The following is an 11,412-nucleotide window of genomic DNA, read 5'->3' on the forward strand; positions in this document are numbered from 1 at the left end:
TATGTATATATAGATTATTGCTATTTTGAAATAAGTTCTCAAAGTTATTTTTCCTAAAACATAGAACAGTAAATAAAGAAGTAAAGCTAAGCCTTTAAAAGTTTTGCACGTGGAGGATATGAAACAAAACATTTTTTACTGGGTTTTATATATACTTTTGAATAACTAAAAAAATCATAAATTACTACATCAATACCATAGAATTCCATTATAATTTATCAAACTTAGTAACTAAGCTGTATATGGGTCTAAAGAATATGAAATTTCGAGCAGACTAGAGACAAAACCTACCTCATTGAAATCTTGATTCAAAAGAATAAAATGATGGAAGGAAGGTTAGAAAGGCTGAGAAAACTACTAGGGGGACATTCTGAGCTTCTGATTGGTTATTCATGTCATGTATAGAAGTAAGTGTATATAAGGGAGTGTTTCCAAAAATGGAAAGAGGTGAGCAGGGTGCCACTGTTTGATTTATTACATGAGCAATATCTTAGCAAATAGAAAAGATAAGATGTTCTTATTTTATATTCTAGCTTGTCAGTATTGGTAATTTGAGTTTCTAATTCGTATGGAACTATAGACTTAGTATTTTGACTTCACAAGCATTTAATTTGAACCAGTGCTGCATTCAAAATACCATGACACACAAAAATCGATGTTTATATGGGTTTTTAATATTTACTTTTAAATTAACAAATTGAGTAATATATATTTCTAAAATTTGAATTATAATCTACAGTTTGATACCAAACTTATTGACATAAATTCATGAAATAGTAGTTTAATACAATTTTGAATGCGAGTCAACAAACATGGCCTTTCACCTGTGAACCATCTTGAAAGGGTTAAACAATTGCATGGTTATTCATATAAAAACCACAAACAACCAAAACATTAGATACCATAAGCAGCTATTAATCTATGAATTAGTGTCTTTTTAATGTTCTCCTATAGCTAATACATTTTCTTTCCTTAAAAAGCATCAAAATTGAAAATTATGAGTTGGAAGTTATATACAATGTATTGAAGGTCGTATGCGATGAAGAGATGTATAAGCATTTTTTTGGTTCAGCTCTTGATTCAGCTGTTATACCTAATAGTTCATTGTTTTGTCTGTGGCTCAGTATTAGTATAATTTTCTTATTAAGAAAAGTGACTTTATTTTACTAATAAAATGGGAAAAGTTATTCTTGTTTTAGTTCTTGTGGAAACTCCAAACATGTGTTTGTAGTAATTTTTGTTCAAATGAAAGCCAATGAGAAATTGAAAAAGTGTATACATAATAGGTTCTAAAATTGGATCTTGATTAGAAATATGTTTTGAAGTCTTAATCACTTCTTTGAAAGGAATGCAAGCATTAAATGATTTAATATTCATATTAAACAGATGACTTTTCTTAGTTGCCTTCAACATAAGTTAATTTGTTAATAATGAGTGGGATTAATATTTGATATAAGTTTAAACAAAATGATATCAAATAATTTGTTTGCACCAAAATATGGGGAGAACAAATATTGAACAGTTACAGGTGATACAGTAGGGACGACAGAGTTTAGATTTTGTGATGCACATGGAGTGTCCCTTTCTTTTTAGTATGTTTCATTTATAAGAAGCTCATTGGTATGAATGAAACTGCAATGGTATGATGTTATCCAAATATGGAAAAATCTTTGCATCCTTGATGTTTTGTTAAAAACTTAGCATAACTGGTTTTTAGTCAAGTAATTCTACAATAAACTATTTTATAGTTTTGGTTTTACCTGAAAAGGTATTTAAGTTTGAATGTTTGCAGTGGAATTTACAGAAGATATTGACAGTGCTTTTTTTTTTGTAAAAAGTGATATATTTTTCAGGAGCAGAAGAAAATATGTTTCTTTAAAAACATGTCAAATAGGATTTCTTAATGTTTTAATTCAACAATTTATGGATATACAATCATGCACTGAATTGAGCAACAATGGACTAATAACTAAAGTTTTACACCCAAATATTTTGTACTATTTAACATGGTAGTAGAACAAGTTTTTAAATACACTAAACGTATGTATGCATGTTTATTGTTTTTGTGAAATTAAAAAAAAAGAGATCAATCAAAACAAGTGATAAATTCAAGCTAGTTAATTTTAGAACATTATAGCCAGCAAAGTATTGTATATAGTCATTTAAAACAGTAAATCAGCATATAGGAATCATTTGAGAAGCTGAGAACAAGAAAAGTGGTTATGATGCTGTTGGAGTAAACAGTATTTCAAACATCTTACTTTCTAATGTTAGCATGTGTGATAACTTGCAGTTTGAAACCTCACCCACTGTTAAACAAGTCTCTTTAGTGTACAGAAGCTGCAAGTTACTTATCAAAACATCACCTTTTTCATGACTGCATGTGTGCAAATAAAGTTTAAACAACATTTTTTGAAAGGCTTAATACTCTAATTGATTTAGGCTGTTTTGACATCTACTTAAAGATGTATATAATATAATTGCATGTGTGATTGTTGTGTTGCTTTAATGGCCAATCTTTTCCATTTATGTGACCTAAATAACATTTTATCTAAGAACACTTTAAAAGTAAACCTTATTAACTGCTCTAATGATACACTACAACTTAATAAATTATGAATAGATCAGAGAATACAAGAAATAGTCACCTAATTTGTATATACATCTAAGCAACTTCCATTGAGCAAAAAAAGTATTTTTATTTATTATATATTGAATTTCCATATATTAGCACAGCATTTATAACTATTTGTAGAACATAAATTTCATAAGTAAAGTCCTTTTTCTGTTGTTAAGCAATTGTTTTTTAAGTAAAATGGTGATTGTTTCCAGATAGGTCACTTTCATTACTGTCTTCTGAAATAATTGAATAGTTGAATATCACAGCACTCCAACATTTGTTTGCTGATGCTAATGAGATACAGTTTTTAACTTCCAATGTCCTTTGTACCTCTGCTGAAGCCTTATGGCAGTAGAACCAATATACTCAAGTTTACAACTTGGTCATGTATAGAGATTTCTGCATAAAGTCAGTTTTGTTTTTAGTGGGAATTATGGTTCTTGGTCTGTTTTACGTTTTAAAGATACAATTAAGTCGTAATTGTGTGTAGTTCCTGTGAAGTATTTTCTTCATTTTCTTTATATCAACACCACCTTTGAAATAATGAACAAAGCAGTTTTTCATACTTAATGATGAGAATTGTAGAGCTAGGGGACACAAGTGCATATCTTGGAAGGGTAGGAGTTATCTTCAGCTAAGACCATTATATTTGTGTGGTAGATGCAGTTAATTTAAGGGAGTTTAAAGCAATCATTGATAAATATATAGATGAAAAAGGGCTGGCTTTGGGTGTTTTATTTTTACTTTAATATTGTATAGTTAATGGAGGGGATGTCTTAGATTGACCAACAGGTCCCTTATTAACCATATATATATATATATATATGTAAAGTGATACTGTTCTTACAGTTTTGGGGTAGTTTTATGACATTAAAAAAAGCATTCCAACTTTGAAACTTTTGCTGATAGAAGCTTAATATATGGCTTAATATTTTAAGAAACATTTTTTAGAAATATAAGGTAAAATTGATCTTCAAGGATAAAAGTCAAACAAGGAAATTTCATCCAGAAATCATGCAGAAGCAAGAGTTCTTAATGTAGGAATTTATTGAATGTTTAATATTTCTCATTGTTATTTACGAGAGGTTGGATTAACCTTTTAAGATGTGTTATATTATTGTTAGTACATGATACTCCAGTAAACTAGACAGAATGAGTTTATGGATATTAAAAATATGAGGGAAATAACTCTGATGTAGTTATTTTTTTATTTACAGATGTTCATAATGAAAAGTAACCACCCTCTTAAAATTACATCATGAAAGAATAGGACAATTATTGTTTGTTTGTTTGTAATTATGCACAAAGCTACACAGTGGAATATCTGTGCTCTACCCACCACAAGTATCAAAACCTGATTTCTAGCATTGTAAGTCTGCAGAAGGACAATTAACTATGCAAATAATCAGGATAATTAAGAATTGCATATAACTGCATTATGTTCTAACTAAAGTTTCTCAGGTTTCACTTTACTGCTGAAAGTTTCGATATATCAGTATATTGATATCAACTGAGCAAAAATATGCAAGTTTTATATTTGTATGAAATAAATACACCCAAACATTCACATTAATACATAAATACAAAACTCTTAAAGGCAGAACCATGATTATATTTGATTTTCAACTGTTCAAATACCTTAATCTTCATAATAGAGTAACTTTTAGTATCTCCATTTACAACTTGATTCTTAAATTCCAGCTACAAAGTATCTTTAGAAGATGTTGCTATTACTCATGTATCTGCCTTTGTAATTTTGCACATGCCACTAGCCTTGAGCTATCTCCCACCTAAGATATGTGTTATAAAGTGAACTGCACTAGTGTAAGATGTAATCATCATGGACCATAGCCCTCTATAAATAGGATGATGAAACATCTTCCATGCACAGTAGATCCCCATAGAACTTGCATTTGAAATTAACTTTATTCTTATCTTTGGCACTGTCTTTAATGGAAGCATTTCTTTAAGTTTAACCTTAACCAATTTTGTGAGGCTTATGCTACCTTTAAAGTGTTCATTTTCTTTGGTTTCTTTTTAGTTCATTTTAACTTTGATTAGGCTACACTGCCACTAATAACTAATAAACCAAAAAAAATCATCTGCAGAATTGTTACAAAAAACATAATTCTCAACTGACAGTGACTACTATTTCCTCCCAAGGTTCTGGCTAAGTTGATACTTTGTTTGTGGCCATTGGAGGCTTATTGATTGTGGGAGATGTTACTACCATAGTTCATTATGTCATGGGCTCTGTTGCCTTCTTTGCTTCATCTCCCCATCCCTATCTTTAAAATATGTTTTCCTCTTTCTGAATTTAACAATGAGGAGGATAACTTTATTCAGCTTTTTTGTGTCCTGCCTTGTCCCTATTTACTTGGTTTGTCTATTGTTGGGACCTTCTGGTACATGATGCTCTTCTCTCTTCCATTCGTCTTTCCCACTCTGGCTCTTTTCTTATCCATGAAGTTTTCAGGGGTATTTCTAACACTGTGACATAAGTCCTACTTGGTTTCTCATCTCTCACAACCTCATGAGTCTATGCCCTTTCCTCAATCCCATGAAACCCCCACTTCTCTCTTTCCCATTTCTCATTCCTCTACTGCTTCGTGCCATCCCTCATCCCACTCGATTGGTGACTCCCTCTTTTTTCTACCCATTCAGCTCTGGCCCTATAGGAGCACATCTATTCATTCAGGTACTTATACACATCTTTTCTCCTCACTTATCATCACTTTCACCTCTTTTATCTTTTACTTTTCGTTGTTTTGATCCTAAGCCTCTTCAGCTTTTTGAGGTTGAGGTATCAGATGTTTCAAACATTAGAGCCATTGAGAGAATTCTTTGCCCTCTCCAGAGTTTTATTCTCATATTTTTTCTTGCCCTCAAAAAAAAAGACAAGATTGTTGGCATCCTGTCATCAATCCTTCCTCTCATAATCACTGTCTTGTGGTCCTTTAAAGATCAAAGTGTCAGATAACTGTATATTCCTATTGCCCTGTCATCTTGTCATTTCTCTCATTTTGTTCACTAGGATCAGGTGTAACAGTTTTGAGCTCTCCCCTTTTTCATTGTTTTGGTTCCTTATGTCTTGAACCAACTCATGAGAGCATTTGCTTGCTACTTCCACAGTCTTGGACTTCATTTCCATTATGATATGGACAACTGGCTTTTCCACGCCTCTTCTTGGGAGGAATTCTTCTTGACCACATTACTTCTCCTCCAAAAGGTGGCTTGTTTTTATTGGCTGGTTAAATTTTCCAAGTCTCTACCTCCAGACCATCCTGTTGTTGCCTTAGGTTTTTTTTTTACCTGGTCGTTGGACCAACGAGTTTCGATTTGTACCATCACGGGCTATTGAATAACTTTGTTGACTACCTTCTACATTTTTTGCTATGAATCTGTCATTTCCTTCCTTGTCCTTTCCACTTTGTTCTGGTCCTTCCTAATTCATTTTCCCCATCATCCAGTGCTTTGCCCAACTGGAACTATAATGTAGTTCTACAGGTTCTTACCCAGGTCCCATTTAATCCTTGATCAGTTGCTCCTTATACCATTTCTGTGCTAAAACCTATTTCCTTCTCTTTATGGTCATCCTAGATCTGATCTTTATGGATGGATACTTCCCTTACTTTGTTTCACAGATTTTCCTGATTTTATTCCTTGACTGCTCATTTCTTCTTAAGCCTTGAGTGGCTTGGTAGGGAGATCATACCTTTTCTTCCATATGTCTTCCATCAATCCTGGCTCTCTATGGTTGTACTAACGCTGATTGCTTTTTAATTTGAGTGGTCAAGTGTTACTTGGCATGGATGGCTCCATTTTGGGGTTCCCACAATAAGTTATTTTTGCCATGGGACTCCTCTCCTCTCAAGGATCTCTTGTCTTCTGTGCTTACTAGATGGATTTGTCAGCTCATCCAAATCATCTATTCCTCCCTGGATAAAGATGGTCATTGGCTATGCTCATAGGTCTAGGTTTCTTCACCCTATTGAAATGGGTCAAAGGTCATGTCAGCATGTTTGTTGACTCACATTAAAAATTTTATTGAATTACTATTTTATGAATGTATGTCAGTAAGTTTGGTATCAAATTGTAGAATATGATTCAAATTTTACTTAATTGCTTAATTTTATAGTAAGTCTTTGAAAAATTCCTGAATATTGATTTTTGTATGTCATGTGGTATGTTGAATGCAGTATTGGTTCAAATTAGATGTTTGTGATGTTCAAATACAAAGTCTATAGTTTATTACGAAATAGGAACTCAAATTATTGATGTTGACAAGCTAGAATCTAAAGTAGGAACCTCCTATCTTTTCTATTTGCTGAGATATCGCTACATATACTGAATCAAACACAGTGGCCCTGCCCATCTCTTTCCATTTTTGGAAACACTGGTGTACACCTGCTTCTATCTATGACGTGTGAATAACAAATTGAAAGCTCAGAATGCCCCCCTAGTGACTTTCTCAGCCAATTTGAAGTATTCAGGTGGCAAATTTGTTCTTTTTATGTTAGAACCCAAGCAGTTAGGTTAGACTTTAGTGGGTTTGAAATTTCATTTTTTTTTTAGACCCAAATACAGCTAAGCTTGATATATTACAGTGAAATTCTATGGTATTGATATATGATTTTTTGGTTATTTTAAAATGTATATATAAAACCTAAAAAAATATTGTTTCACATCCTCCATGTGCAACATTTGATAAGGCTTAGCAACCTACAGCAAGCAGCAAAAGAGTACAAAGTTTGTAACTAGAAGAGATAATTGTTTGCTATACTTCTTTATTTACCGTTCTATGTTTTAAGAAAAATAACTGAAATTTAAGAACTTATTTGTAACAATGTATATACATATATAATGTTTTATAACTGAAATGTGACTGTATTTTACAAAATACTAGTCCACTAAAAACAAAACCATGACAGGTCACTATGTAAGGGCCATTTTTATATTTTGGATACAGTAACATGAGTGCACGTGCACTGCGTCATTGCAACTTCTGTAATGTTAATTAGGCATAGCTGAAAAGTCAATATAATAAATATATAATGTTATGAGATTTGAGGTATTTAGACTAAACATTTGCATTTTTATATTATCATTTGTAGTAATTCTAGAATGAAAAAAGCACAATTTATATTTATTTCATAATTTTTTATGATGGTTATGAGGTCGATCAAATCGACCCAACCTGTACAGAGATACAATAATGAAAATAACAGATAAAATATCAAGTTTTTTTCTAAAAAAGCATTTGATAATTATCTGAAGGTTATAAAGATTTGGCATGTGAAATTTGAAAATGTTCTGATGCATAAAAGCATTTTTAATCTGAAGATCAAAATTACTTTGCATGTTGGATAGTCAACATTTAAAAAGAAAAAAGGAACAATAAAAATATTAATTAAGAAATGTTTAAACTTAATTAAAAAAATATGATATTTTGCATACCAAAGCCTTGTAATGTTTACTAATAATCTGCAAAATTTTGTAAAGATACGCATACATTATCAAAAGTCATGAAGAGGTACCCGACAGGTTCTTATATATTTCAGAAAGAGAATCATGAGTCATGTTGTGATGTGATAAAGTTATGAGAGAATGAGGTCTAAGTACTCTTTTATTCCACTGAAACTTTGTGAAAAGTATATCACGATAAACGTTTAGTTAAAAGATTAAACTTATAAGTCACGTACAGATACTTGTTGTAGCCTTCTCTCTTCAGTAAAACCTTATATAAAGTACAGAAAGTTATCTTCAGCTACCTGTTGTACTACCCTTTATTCAAAAAGCTTTTAAGTAACAAAGTAAGTTAATTGTATTTTCCTTTTTATTTTAGTCTATTGTAACATCATTTAGCAGACAGACATATTATTTACTGTGTGTTTAAGAAGTAGTGTTTAACACTGAAGTTACTTGTACTGATTATCAAGTTTACAGTAGTATATTTCAAATAGATGAAAAGTCTGTAGTTTGAAAAGTTCAATTAACACTGTTCATACACTTACATGAACTTGAGGACTTTATATTGTGACAAGATCGTATAATTTCTTTTTTGCATATTATGCTGCTCTTAAATGAATCTGTAGAATTTAATGGAACTTAGTAACCTGAATAATGGGTCAGTTAAAAAAGTTCACTTTCTTCTATAACTGAAAACCTAAAACATCTGTTGTTTGACTGAGAAGGATAATTGCTATAGTTGAAACATCACTCAATTTGATATGAGGTTTTTTGATACTTTAAAATAATGAATATGGTTAACATTAATGCAATTAAAGAACACAGTATATACTATTCTGTGTAAATGGTTGTGCAAATCTGTTCAGAGTATAAGAATAGAATTTACAATGTTGATTTTTAAAACTCAAGATAGCACTGTCCCTTAAAACTGGGCAAATTTACATGCTGAGGAAACACTGTTAAACACTTCTTATAACCTTCAAGTTGAACACAAAACAAAAGTATGATGTCACAACCTCTAAAAGTACACTTTCAGTGATACATATCGTATGTATAATTAATATAGCAGGGATAAAAAAAATACATAACATAAACTGTTTGAACATCATAACTTTACTTAGGAATGATAAAAACATGAAAATTTATACACATGCTTTTTGTGAACATCCTCACAGCTTGAATTAAAAACTTTGCAAATTTTATGCAATGCTAACAACCTACAGGCAATTAATTTTGATCAATGCCTTTGTTAGTGGTAATTAGACTCATAACAAGACAATTGGTATAGACCTTTGAATATTAAAAAATTCAAGCTATGGAATAGTGTAATATCAACAAGTGTGCTAAATTTCATGTTGATATTGGCTTTAATGGTGAAGTTGTCATGCTAACTTATCACTGGAGTCACCAATTTCTTAGCATGACAACTTCATTATCATGTGCAATGTCTAGATGTATTGAGGTTAATTGTGCATGGATACATGTTGAAAATATTAATATTTTGTAAGATTTAAGATATTTTTTGTAACTGTGTGTTTTGTTTTGCAGATAAGTAAAGAAGCATTTGAAACCCAGTTTGACTGTTAAAAAGAATTCTTTGGAATCACCTGATAAAACTGTTCTCTTTGTATGATTAGTAAACTGTTTATATATATAGAAATAATAATAATAAAAACCTTTCATTACTATATTCAGTAATTTTGTCTTGAAAGAAACTAGCCTTTTTTACATTTTATGGTACTCGTACAAGTTTTTTTTATTAGCTGTATGTAGTAAAACGTTTATTTATTTTATTCACAATGTTTCACCAGGTTTACCTGGCATCATCAGGTGAGATACAAGAACTGAGGCCAACAGAAGTTAATTTAAAAATGAAGGAATCTTGTGAGAAAATCTAACAATACTAATATACAAGCGTGTGATTAAGCAGTTGCAAATTTAAGTAATTCATCATTTAACTGTCAAATTTACATCTGAATCTAAGTATTGAAATTTATTCTATATACAAGCGAGAATGGAACAATTAAAATAGATATAAATGAATACCTTTGTATTTGTTAAGAAAGTTAGGTTTTTTTATTAAGAGGGCTTTGTTTCTTTTATTTTTCATTTGTTAATTTTGTCTTTGCTGCTGGGGATTTTTACCACAGAAGAATCAAAAGAGTGACTGTTCCTAGACATGTTCAAAAGATGTTAAATGTTCACACAACTTATTAGAAAGCTATCTGTTTGTCTTGTTTTTGCAATCTCTAAATTCAGTTGCATACACATTGCCTGAAGTATCATAATTCATATAATTTTGGATAACAACTGACCAAGTTTTTTGTTTTTTCAGGTAAAAATTGTCAAATTTATACTCTGATTGGAAAAATCATTTTGTATGTCAATTTATGACTTATTTTCAAAGGAATCAATTACTTTATGAACGGTAGTGGGAAGGAAATTGTTTTGTACACAAAACTGAAATCTGAGGTTATCATTTTCTTTTTTAAAACAATCTGTGTTGGAACGTATGATTTTATATGTATGAATAGCACCTTTTAATATACTTAGCTTTTGCATTGCCATTAGTTGTGAAGGGAATTCCAAGGAACATAAAGTTCAGTGTGAGTGTTCTTACAAAATATGGAAGTTTGGAAGCAGTCCGTGTTTGTCTTTTCTTAACAAGAATATTTAGAAATGGCAGTTTGTTATTAACTACTTTTTTCCATAGTGAATTTTATATTTAGGTGTATCTGGTTTAGATGAGAGAAAAACCTGTGAATAATGTTAAATTTATCAAAGGCTGAAAAAATGTCACCCTTTATTCTCTTGAAGAAGAATGGTCAATTATTCAAAAGTGCTTGAATCTTGGGTCTTGTTTGAAAACATTACAAAATGTCATCAACATATCAAAACTAAATAATTGGTTTGTAAAGTGAATTTAAGATGGCAATGTCTTGAATTCATATAAATATATTGGATTTCCCATACTTAGACCTTCAGTTTAGATGTAATTCATACCTTTAATTTAGAAAGTAGAAGATTTAGTGGCAAAGAGAAACAATTCTCTTGTGGTGTTGGTGTTTAGGCAAAAATGAGGATTAGAATAATTTTGGTAACATTCCAGGGCAGCATTTATTGCTTCAAGAACAGTGTCTTGAGTGAAAAGATTTTTAGATCATACTAGACCACCTGTGACCCATTGGGTCACCCACTATTCAGAGTTTATGAAGAATTCAAGCTAATTTCAATATTGCATTGAAATGAAGGTTTATTTTGAGGTAATTTAATTAAATATTTCAATCCATTCATGTTATTCATAATTCAAGAAAAGATATTTG

The 11,412-nt window shown here is 30.9% G+C and overlaps 1 protein-coding gene across 5 annotated transcripts in view; it reads left to right on the forward strand.

Annotated features, from left to right (window-relative positions):
• LOC106462072 (ATP-dependent RNA helicase DDX55-like) overlaps positions 1–9,777 on the forward strand; it is a 162,304-nt gene extending 152,527 nt beyond the window's left edge. For all 5 annotated transcript variants that reach the window (XM_013921956.2, XM_022389208.1, XM_013921957.2 and 2 more), the window contains one exon: positions 9,638–9,777. In XM_013921956.2, the coding sequence (XP_013777410.1) occupies positions 9,638–9,676 (39 nt within the window). In that variant the 3' untranslated portion in view covers positions 9,677–9,777. The remainder of the gene's footprint in view (positions 1–9,637) is intronic.
• The last annotated feature ends 1,635 nt before the right edge of the window (positions 9,778–11,412 follow it).

The sequence above is a fragment of the Limulus polyphemus genome, unplaced genomic scaffold (assembly GCF_000517525.1).
Source record: "Limulus polyphemus unplaced genomic scaffold, Limulus_polyphemus-2.1.2 Scaffold1088, whole genome shotgun sequence".
In the NCBI taxonomy this organism is placed as follows: Eukaryota; Metazoa; Arthropoda; class Merostomata; order Xiphosura; family Limulidae; genus Limulus; species Limulus polyphemus.